The sequence below is a fragment of the Carcharodon carcharias genome, chromosome 7 (genome assembly GCF_017639515.1).
Source record: "Carcharodon carcharias isolate sCarCar2 chromosome 7, sCarCar2.pri, whole genome shotgun sequence".
In the NCBI taxonomy this organism is placed as follows: domain Eukaryota; kingdom Metazoa; phylum Chordata; class Chondrichthyes; order Lamniformes; family Lamnidae; genus Carcharodon; species Carcharodon carcharias.
In genome coordinates this window covers 161,204,984-161,222,621 of record NC_054473.1, presented here as the reverse complement: position 1 = coordinate 161,222,621, position 17,638 = coordinate 161,204,984, and the positions used below count along the sequence as shown (strand labels likewise).

Below are 17,638 nucleotides of genomic sequence, written 5' to 3'. Positions count from 1 at the left end.
GTGTCTGCTGGCACTCTCGAGGCCTTCCGTGCTCGGTGGGCACCGCGGGGACTGGGGTGTTTTGTTGACCCCTTTAATCACATTTTGATTTAAAGTTTGTAAGGTTCCTTTAAATTTTTGTCCTTGGTTTTTCAGCTGACCTGAATTAGGGGCTGTGCCTGATTTATCCCAATTTTGTTGATTTGGTTTTCATTTAAAAGATTATCAACTCGACCTACACTCACCAGCTGGGAAAGGCAACACGCAGGCAGGCCACGGGCCCCAGATCCACCCTCTCAGCCAATGTTTACATGATGATGCCTCTCAGCCTGCCACTAGCCCTAACCAGGCCCCTACCCTTAACCCTAACCCCACGCCTAACTGTGACCATATCCCTAAGCCTACACCCAGAAACCCACCTCCAAACTGAACCCTCCCTTCAAAAGATGTCCTTCCCTCAATACCGACTCAACCTGCACTTGCACGCCTAGAAAGGCCACCACTGGGTGGCCACCTGCCCCAAATCCACCCCCTTGGTGCATATTAAGCCCGCCAACACTCTTTGGTGCCAACTGGGGCTGTCAGTTGAAGGGACAACTCATTAACCACCTCTCAAGCACAGCAACAAGTCCTTTTGGTTAACCATGTCTCCAGCTCCAGACTTAGCCCCTCAGCCAGCCATCGGCTTAGCTGCACATGCTTGATGCTCGCCGGCAAAGGCTCCCACCTCAGCTGGCCGCCGACTCCAAATGCTCCCCCTTGGCGCCTATTAAGCCCGCTGACACTCATTGAAGCCAACTGGCGCATGCAGTTGAAGGGCCAATTCATTAACTGACCTAGTTAAGAGGACAACTGATGAACTCCGCACTTTATAATTTTTCCGCTTCCTCTTTGAGGGGAACTCATTGACCACGGGAGGAAAGGTTGGGGTGGGGGGGGGGGGGGGGGAATGGTCAACCAGGGAACCAGCGCCCCTTTTGCTTTGCGACATGGTAAATCATTAACTGGACAAACTTGACGGGGTAGAGGAGAAAGAGGCAGAGTAGTGGGGTAATGGTCAAGTACCCTATGACGACCTCAGGTACCACTTTGGCCCTTAGACGGAAGAACAACAACCGACCGGCAAAGTCCCCGAACAGCAACTGACCAGGAAGCACAGGAGGAATTTTCGCACGACCACGTGTCCTCCCGAGGAAGGACGTGGCGTGGTCCTGTCAGAGGTGGCAGAGTCCTCCGCAAGGAGCCCCAGCGTCCACCTCCGTGCCTCCCCTCAACCACACCCCACCCGCTCCAAGCCTCCGGAAAGCGCGTCCTCCCCGTGAAGAGCGACCTTGATAGGACGCAAAGGGTGGTCGTATGGGGTGTAGCGAGAGAGAGATTTGAGCACTGGGTGCAGACAAAAGTTTGGCTGGAGGGATGACTTTCAATAGATCGCAACGAGACAGCTGCTCTGCTATCTACAAAACCCTGAGCCAGAACCAGGTTTAGCCACGTGGTTCCCCACGAACATGCTGTGCGTTAACAGGAGAGAGGCGGCACCCTCCTGCGCAACTCCGCACCGACCAAAGTCGGCCAACCCACTCCAACGGCTCTCCCTCCTTGTGCCCTCACCATTGTGCGCTTCTGGAAGAACAAGCCCAGCTCTGCAGGGGGAGGAATCCCGCCCCCTCTCACTCTGATTGGATGGACGGAGGGGGAGTGACGTGAGGCATCGGCGTCCTGTGGTTGGCCAATGTTACTGTCAGTCACAACAGGCCCGCCCACCACTCTCGCTTGCAGTCTGGCGTCCGTTGCCTGGGGGAAGCTATGGTAACCTGGCACCAACCTTAAAGAAGATTGGCGGTTTCCCGAAAGGATTCGTTAAAAATGGCCATCTATGAAATTTATTCCCACCCGTCGCTAATTCGTTACAGAACAAGCATTTTCACCAAAGCCACGCTGTTCTTATTGATAGTTTTGCTGCTCACGTACATCCCGCCGCTTTTGGTTGCTTACAGGAGTCATGGTGAGAGATTTATTTTAATCCAGGGATAGACCATTGGCCTAGTTAGCAGTAAGTTTGGATCTCTTAAGTTTATATTATAAATGTGCATACTTTCTTAGGAATGCTCGAAATAAAAATCAGATCGATTTAATATTTATTATTGTTGCAGTTGCGGGGGGTGGGGGAGGAAGGGTGGGAGGATGTACGTTAGGACCAGTCGACATTGATAAAGAGTGTGGATGGGCAGAATGGTCTTCCTCATGTTCACTTAACTTGTCAACTTGAGTACAGAAAAGCACGACTACAAACGCAGTTCTGGATTAAAATCAACCAGCACTAAAGTTTTCTGCATTTTACTGCATTTAATAATTTCGGCATTTATTGCATTTTCAAGAGTGTACATGAAGCTGTTGTAAATTGTGATCACGCTATGTTTGTGAGAGGAATACTTACTACAATTATATGGGGCCTTGGTGAGACCACACCTGGGGTACTGTGTACAGCTTTCGCCTCCCTACCCAAGAAAGGATATATTTACCTGGATGGAGTGAAACAGAGGTTTTGTAGACTGATTCCTGGGTTGAGGGGATTGTCCTGTGAGGAATGATTGATAGACTAGGCCTGTATTCCCTAGAATTTAAAAGAATGAGCTGGGATCTCATTGAAATATAAAACTCTTAAGAAATATGATAGGGTAGATGCTAGCAGGATGATTCCCCTGGCTGGCACAGTCTCAGAATAATGTGTTGACTAATTAGGACTGTGTTGAGGCGAAATTATATTTCCCTCCAAGGGCTTTGGAACTTTGGAATTCTCTACTCCAGAGGGCTGTGGATGCTAATTTGTTGACTATATTCAAAAAAAAGGGAAAAGGCTTGCATTTGCACTTTTCACGGATGTCTCGAAATACTTTACAGCCAATGAAATACTTTTCCAATGTAGTCACTGTTATAGGAAATAAAACAGATTTTTAGATAATTGGATATTAAGGCATATGGGATAGGGTAGGAAGGTGAAATTGAGAAAGAATATCAGCTATGATCTTATTAAATGGCAGAGCAGGCTCAAAGGGCAAAATGAGCGACTCCTGCTCCTAATTCTTATGTTATGTTCTGCTTGGTATTTTCTAGGTCTGGTACAGACTCGAGCACTTATTTGAATTTGAATGCATTTCACAGCTGCATGTTGTGAGAAACCTTTTTACAGCTAATGATAACCGTCAGAATGCAATCAGTGAGTCAGCCCAATATGTGCGAGAAATGTTCCTCTGAAATTGCAAGGTCATAATAGTCTTTAAAATTGACATTCAAATTGGCTAAATCTGGGTTATGACTAAACTATGTACATAGAAATTGAGATATAGATAGGTAAACTGTCTCACCTTGTCTTTCTTGACATGTCTGCAGCCTTTGACATGGTTCACCACACCATCCTCCCCAACACCTCTCCACTGTCATCCAGTGTGGTAAGACTGGCTTTGCCTGGTTACATTTTTAGCTGTCTAACTGCAGCTAGAAAATCACTTGCAATGATGTCACCGAGTGGCAGCATGTAGATGAGAAATAGGAGGGTGTGGAAACAAAACTTTGCTGTCCATATCCTAATTTGCACCATGTCCTGTTATCCTGTCACCCCTGTGCTTGCTGACCTACATTGTTAAGCTGCACTTCGATTTTAAAATTCTCAACCCTGTGCTCAAATCTGTCCATGGTCTTGCACCTCCCTACCTAATCTCCTCCAGCACTATGATCCTCCAAGATATCTGCATCTCCTCAAATTCTGGCCTCTTGAGCATCCCTGCTTTTAATTAGTCCCCCATTGATGACTATGTCTACAGCTTAGTCAAAGCTCTAAGCTCTAGAATTCTCTCCATTCACCTCTCTGCCTCCCAATCTCTTTCTTCCTTGAAGATGCTCCTTAAACCTATCCCTTTGACCAAACTCCCCTAGTTTCTCCTTATGTGGCTTGGTGTTAAAATTTTATTGATAATGCCCCTATGAAGCACTTTGGGAGTTTTATTATGTTAAAGGCACCAAATAAATAAAGTTGTTTTTGTTGTTGAGATTGCAGTTCTTTTAATGATTTTCCATTATAGAGAAGTGAAGTTTATGGAGTTGCTGTGAGTAATGTTCTGTAAAGTGTGATCATGAATGGGCCCACAAGAACTTTGCTGCGGGTGATGGTGTTGCAAATCTGTACCTTGTAGCATTCCTCTTTTGTTAACTGGCACACAGCCTCATTTCCAATCCTATTTCAGATTTATTGTCTTGTGTTTTGTCAAGGAGATACTCTATGTTGTCAACAAGCTCACTCAAATATAGCACAGCCAGAAACTGAATAAAACACCCTTTGCCTCTGCCCCAATAAATATGCCCAGCCCCAACAGCTGGAGAGCATCCCTACTTACCAGTATGCAAATACCCCAAAAATACCAGGAATGTTCCTGGTTATTGAAAGACCTCATCGATAATATGGCAGTGCTGTATTTGTTAGAGCTGGTTCAGTTGTAGAAGCCACTTCTAAAACAGAGGAGGACAAAATCGCAATTCTAACTGTAGAGCTGAGCAAATTAGTAGTGACCTCAGTGTACAAGCCACCTGGCACAGATTTCAGCTTCTCTAACCCTGTACTCAACCTGCACAGTAAACCACAGATCATCATTGGAGACTTTAATAGCCACTGTACCTAATGGCCGTACAAGGAGTCTAACAGCGACAGAGAAGCAGTTGAAGAATGGATGTACGCTATCCAGCTTACTCTCATCCACGATCCTAAATTGCCAGCCTCCTTCCACAGTGCCCGCTGGAAGTGTAGTTATAACCCATATCGAAGATGGTTTTGAGCAAGGGATGATAACAGGTGCTGTTTTTGTAGACCTGTCAGCAGCATACGATACATTGAACCATAGACGTCTCCTCTGTAAGATCCTAGAGATGACAAAAGATATTCACTTAACAGAGCTGTTAGAACCTGCGATTCTGAAGCATGCTTTTTATGTTGAACTAGGTGGGAAGCGCAGCAGGTGGCGTATTCAGAAGAATGGTCTTCCTCAGGGAAGCATGCTTGCACCGCTGCTGTACAACATCTACACGAATGACCAACCTATAGATGGTGTCACACATCGTTTTACATATGCTGATGACTTATGTGTCACTGCCCAAATCACTGATTTTAACACCGTGGAGAAAACGCTTTCTGAGGACTTGGAGGGACTAACATCCTACTATGAAGAAAACCACCTTCGCGCAAACCCGTCAAAGACGCAAGTTTGTGCAATCCACCTCAGAAACCGTGAAGCCAGACGCCAGCTTAAAGTAACCTGGTATGGAGCAACACTGACGCATTGCGAGCACCCTATCTATTTAGGAGTCACCCTTGACAGATGCCTCACCTTCAAGAACCACATTGAAAAGACAAGGGCAAAAGTGAGCGCACGAAACAACATCCTGAATAAGCTCACTAACACAAAATGGGGAGCAAGCTCGAAAACATTGTGAACCAGTGCACTTGCTCTTTGCTATTCCACTGCCGAATACGCCTGCCCTGCATAGGAAAGATCTACTCATGCTAAGCAGATGGATGCTATTCTGAACGCAAGCTGCCAATTTATCATAGGTTGTTTAAAACCAACAAACACCAACAGCCTATATATCCTGGTGGGTATCACTCCCCCTGACATAAGAAGAATGGTAGCCAGCAAGAAAGAGCGACCCCGTCAAACATCAGATGAGAGGCACCCTCTACATGGTCATACACCTACACTCAGCCGCCTAAAGTCAAGGAAGAGCTTCATGAGCTTCCATTACAATCAACCCCATCTGAAGCCTGCATCGCCTTGTGGAAAGACCGGCTCACCAGCCTCGAACAGCCCCCAGCGATGGAAATTCTACCAGATGAAAGCCTTCCCCCAGGAGCTAATTGCAACTGGGCAACCTGGAAGTGCCTTAACAAACTTAGGACTGGTGTAGGTCGTTCAAAGGTGTCACTAAGCAAATGGGGATATACAACCTGCCCGACAACTTGTGAATGTGGAACTGAGCCACAGACTATGCAACATCTCCTGCAATGTTATCGCTAAAGGAACCCTGCACTGTTGCAGATCTTGCCGAATTCAACAGCAAGGCGCAAAAATGTGTCCAGTTCTGGCTGGGCTATGTATAGACTGTCCGTGGAGATGATAAGAAGAAGAATGCAAATGTCCTATTTCCCACTAAATAGGGAATTTTGCTAAATTACATGGCCCAGCCGTCCTCCAGTTTTCCCTTTACCCATACCCATCATGTAGATGATTCTTTCTAAGTATTATTTCTCATTAGCCCTCAATTCTCCTAATCCAAACCGTATGACCCTCTTTGCTTCAACTTCAATTTCAATCCCTCTCACAGGTACCAGTGTGTTGAGGTTTATCCTGATTGTTTCAAAGTTGGTTTGTGATGGAGTATGTATCTGTGCCTTGATGATTTAAAACATCTCACTTTGTTAAGCCACTTTAATTATTTCATGTTGTGCTTTTCATTAAGCAACTAAGCATATCTAGGATCTGTTCTTCAGTGCAAATTCACAATACATTTCCAGATGTTATTTGCTCATTGTAATAAAATACATCTGCATACATAAAACTAGTATCCCAATACCATGCCAAACATGACATCTCTTACAAGCCATTGTTGGGCATTCAGGTGATCTTACCAAGAGGTTCCGGGTGGGGGTTGCGGTGAAATGGGATTGGAGGAGGACGGGCCACGGGTGTCCATCTGAATGTCTTTGCTCATCTCTTTCTGCATGGTCCTGATGTCTTAGGTAGTGGCCAGACTACCAAATGCGGTTTTCTTAAAGAAACTTCATAGGCAAGGATGCAAATACCTCCAAGAGGAAACTACCAATTTACTGGCCTTATCTATGTTTTCCTGCCTTTTGCTAGAACATACATTGATACCAGATTGATATCTTTTGCTGATTGTGCCCAGATGATTTATTCCAATTCAACTAAAAATTATTTTAGAAAAGAATACCCATTTGATGATGTGATTTTCCTCTCTCTACTATCCTTAATTAATTCTCATTCCATTTTACACATCCTTTTAATTCCCATTCTATCTCATTCATGAATCCTGGAGGAACTTTACTGGCCAATACAATATTAGGAGATAAAAAATATAGATTAAATTTTCCCACTTGGTCCCAGTTGTTTACACATTCTGTTGTTGATTTTTTTACTTTAGGCTACCTTTTGTTTTACAAAAATTACCTGTTATTTTGCACCTGACATTTTATCATTTCAAAATTATCCCAAATCCAAATATCAGTATTGCTAGACATACAGGTTTTGTCAAAGTTCAATTTTATATACCCAAAACTTTCTTTCTCGATACACTTGAACCACCTAGACTGCACCAGTTTCTTTTAATGAAAATTTGACTATCATTTCAAACTTCAGGTAGACATCCCCTTTTTGAGTGTTTGAAACAGCAACTTATATCAAATTAATGTATCAATAATATCAGAAAGGAATGATGCCCAAGCTTGGCAGTTTTACGTGTTTTTACATTTGTGTTTATCTGACAGGGAGGTCAATTTTGGGCATTCAGTCGACTACTAGCTGGCAAGTTCTCAATGAACTAGCGCACACATATTGAGACCATGTGTAGGTTGTCATTAATTCCTTAGTTGAGAGAGAGACTGCTTGTAGAGTTTAATGTCACTCAAGACCCAGATACAGGAACAACACACATGAATTCCCTAGGCGAAGGCAAATTAATGTGATGATGAGAAACAACTGGAAACCCAGATTCTCACATTCCAGCATGAGAACTTGGTTTGCTGGCTTGGCGCTGCCTCACTGTCCCCACACGAGGTGCCAAAAGTTAGTGCAGTTGCCATTGCTGTTCACCTCCTAACCAACTCAAAGGTTAACAATTAGCACTGATAATAAACGGAGAGTGAAAAAGCTGCCTAAACACTCTCTGCCAAAAAGCTGCTGCACAAGCCAGCCATTACCAATGAAGAGGTGATATACTGCAGACAGGCACCAAGGCCTGAGATTTACCTTTGGTGGGCGCGCATGAGTAGCGGGCCTGGGATCGGTCGGGAAACATGCATCACCTGAAAATATAGCTGTTAAAAATACTGTCCACAAATATTTATTTTATTTCATAATGTAAGGTTCATCCTGCCCTTGGATGAGGTTTGATGAAAAATGCAAAGGCTATTTCTGGCTAGTTTACTCTTTTATGCTATTTTTCCCCTTTTTATCAACCTTTTGGTGGCCCTCTGCTGCTTTCTAAAATACTCCCAATCATCAAACTTCCTACTGTTTTTTTTCCAACATCGTAAGCCTCTTCTTTTAATCAAATTCTTCCCGAAAGAGCCACAGATGGGCCTTTCTCACTTGGAGTGTATTTTTGGGTGGGATTTTCCTTTCTGTGCACTAAATGCGCTGGCGGGTGTGAAAAGCAGCATTTTTCCCGCCAGGCACAATGGCGGGTTTTCGCACTGTTGTCCTCTTCCTGCCTCCTTAATTATGCATCAGCAGGAAACATGTCGGATTGCGATGGGTGGCCTCGGATTCGCCCACCCTGCCGTGACCTCAGTGGATCTTTGCTCCAGGCACCATATTTAAACTGCATCCGCGCACAGCCTTCTCAATGTCTGCAGCCCAGGACCACTCCACAGAAGACATGGCCCCCAAAGGGAAGAAGCATGCTGCTTCAAAATTTAGTAAGCCTCGCTGGGCCACCTGCTGGATGCCGCCGAGGCCTGTTGAGATGTCTTCTACCCCTGTCATGGTTGGAGGATGTCCACCAATCTCACCACTCCGGCTAGGGAGGCAGTGGCACCGGTGGTCAGCGCTAGCGCCACACAGAAGAGGTCAGCTATCCAGTGCAGAAAGAGGATGAATGATCTTATCTGTTGCGCCAGGGTAAGTCAACTATCTCATCACTCTCAACTTTCACACTTACAAGCCATCTGGCATTCGCAGGATGACACTCCACAGGGATCTCACACACTGCCTGCTCAAGGACCCATCACCACTCACACTCAAACATACCTTCACATCTCCATCTGGGCTCATATCCTGTGCAGCTTGCGTCCTCATCACATACATGGATCCACTCACCATCTGCACAAGGCAGGCATCTTTATCATCTGCCTTGGCATGCGTCCTGCCCACAAGCTCCATTTATTTTTATTTAGGATGAGGTCACACACAATAGGAAGGAGAGGTCCCAGACCAGGGTTGGAATGGCAGAAATTAAGGCCCTCACTCCCTATGAAGAGCATGCCATCACGCAGGACGAAGAGGGCCGGGACTGTGCCTGTGGCAATGATGAGGTTGGCAGCGCATATCCAAGTGAGAGCCCTGCACCAGCTCATCTCTCTGACAGTGATATTGTGAGTGCATTGTTGTGTCTTCCGGTCACCTGCTATGCACTAATTATCCCTACTTTCCTTTTTAGGCATTCTGGAAAGTGCCTGAGGGCATCAAGAAGCCAGGTCCTGATCTCCAGCAGCAAGTACACTTCGGATGGAGAACTAGAGGATAGCACCATAGAGGATCCATCACAGTGCTCACCCACACCCTCCACCAGTGGGGCGAGACACACCTCGGTGAGACCTAGTTCTAGAGCAGCCTTGGGGTCACAATCTGGTAAGCACAGCACAGAATCTGGGCCATAGCAGGTGGAGACAGGGACATCTAAGGTAGCTAGCACTCGAAGAACTGCTGGAGGCCAGGATTCAGCTCAGTCTGAGTCAGATGACTAACTTGGTTGAACTGCAGGAACAATCACGGGAACATCAGGAAGGGTTGTCAGCTGCATTCCTCAGATTTCAGCGTACAATGGAGGAGTCCATCTGTGCTCAGCCTGAGGTGATAGCGCTGGCATGCCAATGCACTGAGGTCAACATTGGTAGGATGGCTGTCACCATGGAGACCTTGGTCCAGGACATAGGTCCTGCATTGCACTGGGAGTTGCACTTCTTCGGTGTAGGCATTGGTGACATTCTTCAGTGGCTATGTGAAAGTGGGTGGAGCAATTCGATCTCACTCTAGCTGCCCATTCTCCTCAAGGAGTCAGTCAGGGGCCCTCGGCACCTATAGGGATGAAGAGCAGCAGCTGGACCCCCAGGGCCATCCACCTAGGTGACTTCGGGATCGTCCAGTGGATCCCAATCCCCTCTTCCCATCAGCTTCAGCTCCATAGGCCGAGGATGGTGTACCTGCCTCGCAGCAGGAGACTCAAGGCAGGCTGGGGTCCTCTAAGTCTCAGTTTCTGGGGGATGCCCGCCAAATGCATCACAGACAACAGGGCGTAGTCATCAGCAGGCTGCATCCACCTCCGCTGTGGATGTCGGTGATGCACTAAGACATAGCGGTGGGGTTAGGAAAATTAAGAGATATTAAGAGCATGACTGTGGCCTGGTTATTAACCACATGTATATAATTTTCACCAGTGTAAATAGACTTGCACCCATTTCACATCTCCTCTTGTGTATATCTCTTTATGATGAGCTGTGTTGTTGTTAATTAGGTGTGACATCATGGTCCCTCCCCCCTACTTATCGTTCACATGCCTTGCTGGGTCATGTCACGTCATGTTCATTCTTGGCTGTGTAAGATTGAGGCTGAGGTTTTCACCTGTCTCGTCTGCATTATTGTAAGGTGAAGGTGTAGTGTACAAGGAGAGATGTTTTAATGCATGGAGAAGGGTAATATATCCTGGAAATCCATGTGTTCTGTCATGTGGCAGGTTTTTCAACCTATGACCCCATTCTCAAAACTTGTGCGCTCCTTTCTGCCTAGCGCGTTGCTGACTCTCTTGAGTGTACATATGCTAAGCTCACCAATAAGCGTGAGCACCTTGCCACCTCAGCGTGCCGGAACTCTGCCCTTCGCAGCCACAGTATTGTCCTGGTGCTCGAACATATAACCTTGAGCATTTCTCACCTTGCAGTTGTCTGTATTGCGGCCACAAGGCTTTCATCACAATGTAGAGATGCTACGCTGTGTCATATGTTCTGCATAGCGTTCCCCTCACCTAAACACTAGCCAAGGTCAGTGATGATAAATCCAAATGGTGATATCTGGCGGTCAGTGGAGCCTTTGAGCATGCTCTGGAAGTGCATTTGGTAGCTTTAGACAACGCTGAGCAGAAAAATGGGATAGGAGTAAGAATGTAGTGAAGCTGAAGTATGCTCTTTATTATCAACGAAGTGTGACCTTAAGGGCTTCATGGTGTCTTTGTATTTTGGAGTTCGCAAGAGCCAGGGCTGGCTATGAGGGCAGATTGTTTTGTTAAAGAGGAGGCACTTTAATGTCTGGCAGGCAAGTGTGTGAAAATTGTCACCCTCAGGTGGTCCACATCCATGGAAAGGTGAGGATAAATGCAGGCCAACACCCCTCACAGATTGCTGGATGTCAGAGTGATGGAGAAGAAGGTGATACACAGGACTGAGTGATCTCAAAATGGATTAACCCTGCGGAACCTCCTCAGCTGCCTTGGTCCAAATGTGACCTATTGGTATCACCATTAAGGTTGCACAGAATGCATTGTGCATTGGCTGGAGATGGATCTCCTTGATGAGCTTTGTCAGACTGAAGGCATGCAGCTACAAGTCGAGTGAGGATTGTGGAGCAGCTCCTGTTTCTACTAGGCTGCCATAGCGACTGGGATGCTGGGGAGATGCTTGGAGAGGCAGCACCTTCTGACATCTTTTTTTAAATTCATTTATGGGTTGTGAGCGTCACTGGCTAGGCCAATATTTATTGCCCATCCCTAATTCCCCTTGGGAAGTTGGTGGTGAGCTGCCTTCATAAACAGTTGCAGTCCTTGTGGTTAGGTACACCATAGTGACATTAGGGAGGGAGTTCCAGGATTTTAACCCAGCGACAGTGAAGAAATGGCAATATATTTCCAAGTCAGGATGGTGAGTGGCTTGGAGAGGAACTTCCAGGTGGTGGTGTTCCCATGTATCTGCCACCCTTGTCCTTCTAGATGGTAGCAGTCATGGATTTGGAAGGTGCTGCCTTGGTGAGCTTCTGCAGTGCATCTTGTAGATGATACACACTGCTGCCACTGTTCGTTGGTGATGGAGGGAATGAATGTTTGTGCAAAATGTGCCAATGAAGCAGGCTGCTTTGTTCTGGATGGTGTCAAGTTTCTGGAATGTTGTTGGAGCTGCACTCATCCAGGCAAGTGGGAAGTATTCCATCACACTCCTGACTTGTGTCTTCTAGGTGGTGGACAGGCTTTGGAGAGTCAGGAGGTGTGTTATTCATCGCAGGATTCCTAGCCTCTGACCTGCTCTTGTAGCCACAGTATTTACATGGTTGGTCCAGTTCAGTTTCTGGTCAATGGTAACCCCCAGGACATTGGGGATGCCAAATGCCTTCCTCCAGTCAGCACCTCATCTCAGCAAGGACACATGTCCTGAGGCTTCATCATCCTTCAAAGAAACAAGACAATGGTGAGCTTAATGTGTGAATACTTACTCTCAGATTGAAGTGCATAGTTGAAATGAGAGGGATAACAATGCTGGTGTCTATGTGGGCCCATGATGGACTGCATTTGTCCAAGAGGATACTCATTACAACTTGTCATCCTGCTCCTGGAATCTGGTAGCTATGAAGCCCTCACGTGCACACCTCCTCATCTGGCTTGTGCTATGGCCCGTCCCCCTATATCCTTGGCTTCCTTGACCTCATAGCCTTCATCTATTTCAGTCTCCTCATAGGAAGAGACATGCAGCTCCTCAGCATCTGCCAAGTCCTTCCCCTGTCCACCTTTGCAATGGCAGAGTGTGCAATGCGCAGCAAGCCATGATGACCCATGAGAACCTCTGGGGAGTATAGTGGAGTGCTCCACCAGATCTGTCAAGGCATTGGAATTGCATCTTAAAGTTGCCACTGGTATGCTCCACCAATGTTTGGGTAACTGTATGAGCATCATTGTACTTTCTTTCAGCTGGATTTTGTGGCTGCTGCATGGGCGTCATTGGCCACATCCTTTGCAGGTACCCTTTGTCATCGAGGAGCCACCCCTGGATCCTGTGTGGTCCCTTGAAGTCTGGGATCTGCAATCTACTCAAGATGCATGAGTTGTGGCAGCTTCCTGGGTATCCTATGTAAACCTGAATGATTTGTTTTTTGTGGTCGCAGAACAGCTGCACATTGAGCGAGTGGAATTGGAATATTGGAGTGCCAGTGAGCTTTGATAGCCACATGAGTGCAGTCAATGGCACCCTGCACCTGTGGGAATCTGGATATCACAGCACAGCCTAGTGCTCTGGGGTCCTTGCTTGCTTGATTTCTCATGAAGTCAATGTAATTGGGGCTTTGGCAAAAGTTGTCACTTACCTCCTGTATGCACTTGTGGGTGGAAGCTTGAGAGATCCTGCAGGGGTCTTCAGTGGAGCCCTGAAAAGATGCATTTGCGCAGAAGTTAAGAGTAGCAGTGACTTTCAGAGGCACTGGCAATGGATGTCCTTCCAGTCCCCATAGCATCAACTCCTGTAGAATGTGGCAGGTATGAAATACCAGATCCCTGGACATGTGGTGGTGCCGGTAACATTATCTCTCATTTATCTGCAGAAAAGACATGCGTGTTCTGTACACCCTTGGTCTTGAGAGCCACCTATGCACGATGTTTCTGTGAGCCTCATCTTCTGTGCCAGGAGGGGCCCCTATTGTCCCTAGCTCATGAGGGTAAAGCTACTCCCTTTGGTGAGCCTGGTGTTACCATCGCAATGTTCTCTGCCTTCTCTCCTGCCTACATGCAATTGTGCAGGCAGCAATAAATCCAGCCTCCATCTTCCTGAAGGTCTCCTCTCTGCAGCATCAATGAGAAAAGGGCATGAGTTAACATGAGCCTCCAAAAGTCATATTTCTGTTGATGACTGGTGAGTGACTATGGGTTCAAGGGCTTGGTTCCAGCACCGACATCTATTCACCACTGAGATGCTGTCCAGTGCAAGGTACGTTTCAAGGTGGTCTCCCCACCCCCCCAACAACCCCTTTACATGCCTGACTGCTATGAGATTGCTTTGGCCAGGCACTTGGATGTGCTGCTTTCTGGCCAGGCATTGGAATCCTTATTCACTGCACTCCGTTCCCTCATTGTCGCTGGATCAAAATCCTGGAATTCTCTCCCTAACAGCACTGTGGCTGTACCTACCACCACATGGACTGCAGCAGTTCAAAAAGACAGCTCACCACCACCTTTTCAAGGACAGTTAGGGATAGACAATAAATGCTGGCTTAGCCAGTAACACCCACATCGCATGAATGAAAATGAAAAAAAAAAATCTAAGATCACACTCTTTGGAATATACTTGAGGAACTCATGTTTAGTGAGGAACTGAGATCATTTGTGGGGTTGCTGAAGCTTCTCCTCTGTGAACCTGCCAGTGCCAAAATTCTGAGCCCCTGATTTTTACAAGCATTTGCAGCTTGATCAATTGCTCAAATGCTCCTGACTGCGTTATTACTTTGGGGAATTTCCATGCTGGGGAACAATGGGTTAATGCAAAGAGATCGATTAGTGCCACTATTCTGGATTAGCCTCACATGAATGCGCGTCATTGCTTCACTCTCCTAATTCCCTGCATTGTCATTGAAAGACTCCTAACGTAGCTCAACCGTGCATCGCTCCTCATTTGGGAATACACAGTTCAGTTGGGTGCCCCTTTACAAGCACCCCCAGTCCAGTGCACTGCTCATTCAAACAGCCTTCAGAGTCCTCACTAGCAGAGTTTTTCTTCAGTTTAATTTTGTACTACGCTTTTGCTTCAGGTTGCAAGACGGTGCTGAGGTCTTACGACCAGACCAGCTTGGAAATCCCTCCCATCGTCCTGAGGATCATACTGTTCAGGTTTCCCTCCCTCCAATACCTAACAAGCCTCCCCCTCCAATCCGTGATCCCATTGTGATTGTGGTGGATATCTCTGTGTTACCCCTTGGCTGAATCTCGAACTAGGGGACATGATTACAGAATAGTTACAGAATAAGAGGACACTCATTTAAAACAGATGCGAAGGAATTTTTTTCTCTCAGAGAGTAGTGAGTGTCTGGAATTCTCTACCCCCAAAGAGTTGTGGAGACTAGATCACTGAAAGTATTTAAAGAGGAGGTATATAGATTTTTGAAGTATCGGGGAGCTGAGGGCAATGTGGAGCTGGCATGAAAGAAGAGTTGAGGCCGAGGCAGATCAACCATGATCTTATTGAATGGCAGGGCAGGCTTGAGATGCCGAATGGCATACTCCTGCTCCTATTTCTTATGTACCCCTTGATTCAGGTGGATGTGCCTATGCCCCATGTGGACCATATATCTCCCCATCTTGAGGCCTATTGCACAGTGAAGTATAGAGAACCCCTCCATGAGGCCTCCGAATGCCTCTACACTACCTTTTCCCCAGCTATAGTCTGCAGAGGCTCTCCTGACTGTGGGTGTGCCATCTGCAGCTCAGTATTATATAAACAAATCCCCAGACCGACATGCCTGATGTTATGATCACGCTCTGCTAACAACAATTAACATTGGATTGACATGCCTTCCCCTTCCCTGGACTAGGACAAGGACAGTCTTTGCAAGGTCAGTAATGTAAACTGAAATGCTCTTTCACTCCACCATCTTCCCTCTGGTCCCAACTTGTTTATGTCTCTCTGTAAAACACTATTCCCCATTCTGGCCCAGAGGACGCTTTTACTCTGCACTCCCCTAGTCATGTGACTGAGTGCAACCTTTGCCACTGTTTCCCCCACCCTCACCCCCAGTAGAGCCCTTGCCCTGCAGCACATTACAAGTCTTACTGCCAATCGGGTAGGTAGAGCTTTGCCTATAATAACCCGGAAAGCGATGTGATGCTGCCTGCAAAGCCTGGTGCTGAGTTTAAGTGCCATGAATGCTGCGCAATGCAAGGTTGGCGAATCAACCTCGACAAGCAAAGTACAGGTCGCCAGGTGCACATTGCTTATATATGGTTGTGAAACACGTCAGTCTAATTTGATGCCGACGTGGCCTGTTGATCCAGTGTGGGGGTTGATTCCGGCGAGCAGCCATTATAATGAGTATGCATGATATTCAAATGTATTAAGTTGACGTACCCAACGTGGCGTGGCAGGAAATGTGCAGTGCCCCTGAAGCCAGGAACGGAACCTGTTTTCCCGCCGATGTGAAACTAATATTTTCACTCGCGTGTTAATTTCTACTCCCACCTGCCATGATGCCCACCGGGGCGGAAGTGGAAAATCCCAGCTTTTGTTGAAGATTTTGAATTATTCCTTTAAATGTTTCCCAGTGTTCATTTACCTCCATACCTTTTAGCTTATTTACTCAGTTCTCCCCTTAGTTCTGTAATTGGCTATATTTAAGTTTAAGATTCTTGTTTGCAATTGGAGTATGCAACTTTCAAAATTAACATGGAATTCATTGATATTATGATCACTGTTTCCCAGTGGATCTTTCACTATGTCATTACTAATTAACCTTGTTTCGTTACACAGTACTAGATCTAAGCTTTATCCCGGGTCGGTTCCACAGCGTATTGTTCCAAGAAACTGTCACGAGAACCTTTTACAAAGTCATCTTCTTGACCATTCTTGCCAATTTGGTTGTCCCAGACAATATGAATATTAAAATCCCCCACAATTAATACATTTCCTTTGTTACAATCTCCAATAATTTCTTGCTTAATGCTCTTGTCCAATGGTGTAACTACTGCTAAGGAGGCTTATAAACTACTCCAACTCTATTCCTAATTTCCATCCATTCTGATTCTACTCCATGATCTTCTGAGGCTAGATTGTTTCTCACTTATATCCTTAAGTCATTTTTTACTATCAGGGCTACCCCACCTCCTTTGCCATCTGTCTGTCTTTCCAAAATATTGTTCACCCTGAAATATTTACTCCCCAGCCTTGATCATCTTGTAACAATGGGCAGAATTTTATGTCCTGTGGATGGGCACACGCCCGACCTGATCGAGCGTAAAATAGCATCCCGATGTGACCGTGCACTCACACGATATTTTGGTTGGTGGGTGTGAGTGGGTGTTGGAACTGTGCCCGCCATTAAGAGGCCACTTCAGGCCATTAAAAAGCCAATTGATTGCGATTTTTCGTTGCCCGTGCGATTTAGTGCTCATAGCACGGACCAAATGGGTAGGCGACCAGCCAACATTTTCAAAAACCTCATCCACGGGTGAGATAAAAGGGGTGAGCAGCATTGCCAGTGTCAGTGGTGGGGAGTTTGGTACATAGTTTGCTGCTGGTGACATATTGGTACTTGGCAGCTTCTGTTTGGGGCTTCATTCTTCACATTTCCAAGCTTCATTTCAGGACTCCTTGGTGTCTCCAAGGTCCCTGGAGGGTTCAGCCCATGTGGACCCATCCAGGAATCAAACAGCCTGCTGTTATCATGGTAATTGTGGTCTCTGCTAGTGGCACCTCCTCTGAGGAGGAAAAGAGGGACAGAAGGGAGAGGAGGCCAGGTGTCCCAGCTTCCAGGGGAGCGACCTGTGTGAGGAGAGGCGCAGGCATAAGGGGCACTGGGCCAGCAGAAAGTCCAAGGTGGAAGGGACCGCAGTAGATGCCACTATCCTACTGCCAGGGTTTACAGGTGGCAATGCAGCTACCTCAATATGTCTGAGGTGCAATGCCGAAGGAGGCTCTCCTTCT

General features: G+C 46.5%; 1 protein-coding gene across 3 annotated transcripts in view; it reads left to right on the top strand.

Annotated features, from left to right (window-relative positions):
• Positions 1 to 1,545: 1,545 nt before the first annotated feature.
• Positions 1,546 to 17,638, top strand: part of tmem231 (transmembrane protein 231) — an 84,998-nt gene continuing 68,905 nt past the window's right edge. The window contains exon 1 of one of the 3 annotated variants that reach the window (XM_041191298.1): positions 1,546 to 1,984. In XM_041191298.1, the coding sequence (XP_041047232.1) occupies positions 1,846 to 1,984 (139 nt within the window). In that variant the 5' untranslated portion in view covers positions 1,546 to 1,845. Of the gene's footprint in view, positions 1,985 to 12,286; positions 12,431 to 17,638 lie in introns of those variants that run through there. The other 2 variants (XM_041191301.1, XM_041191300.1) reach the window with 2 other exon arrangements.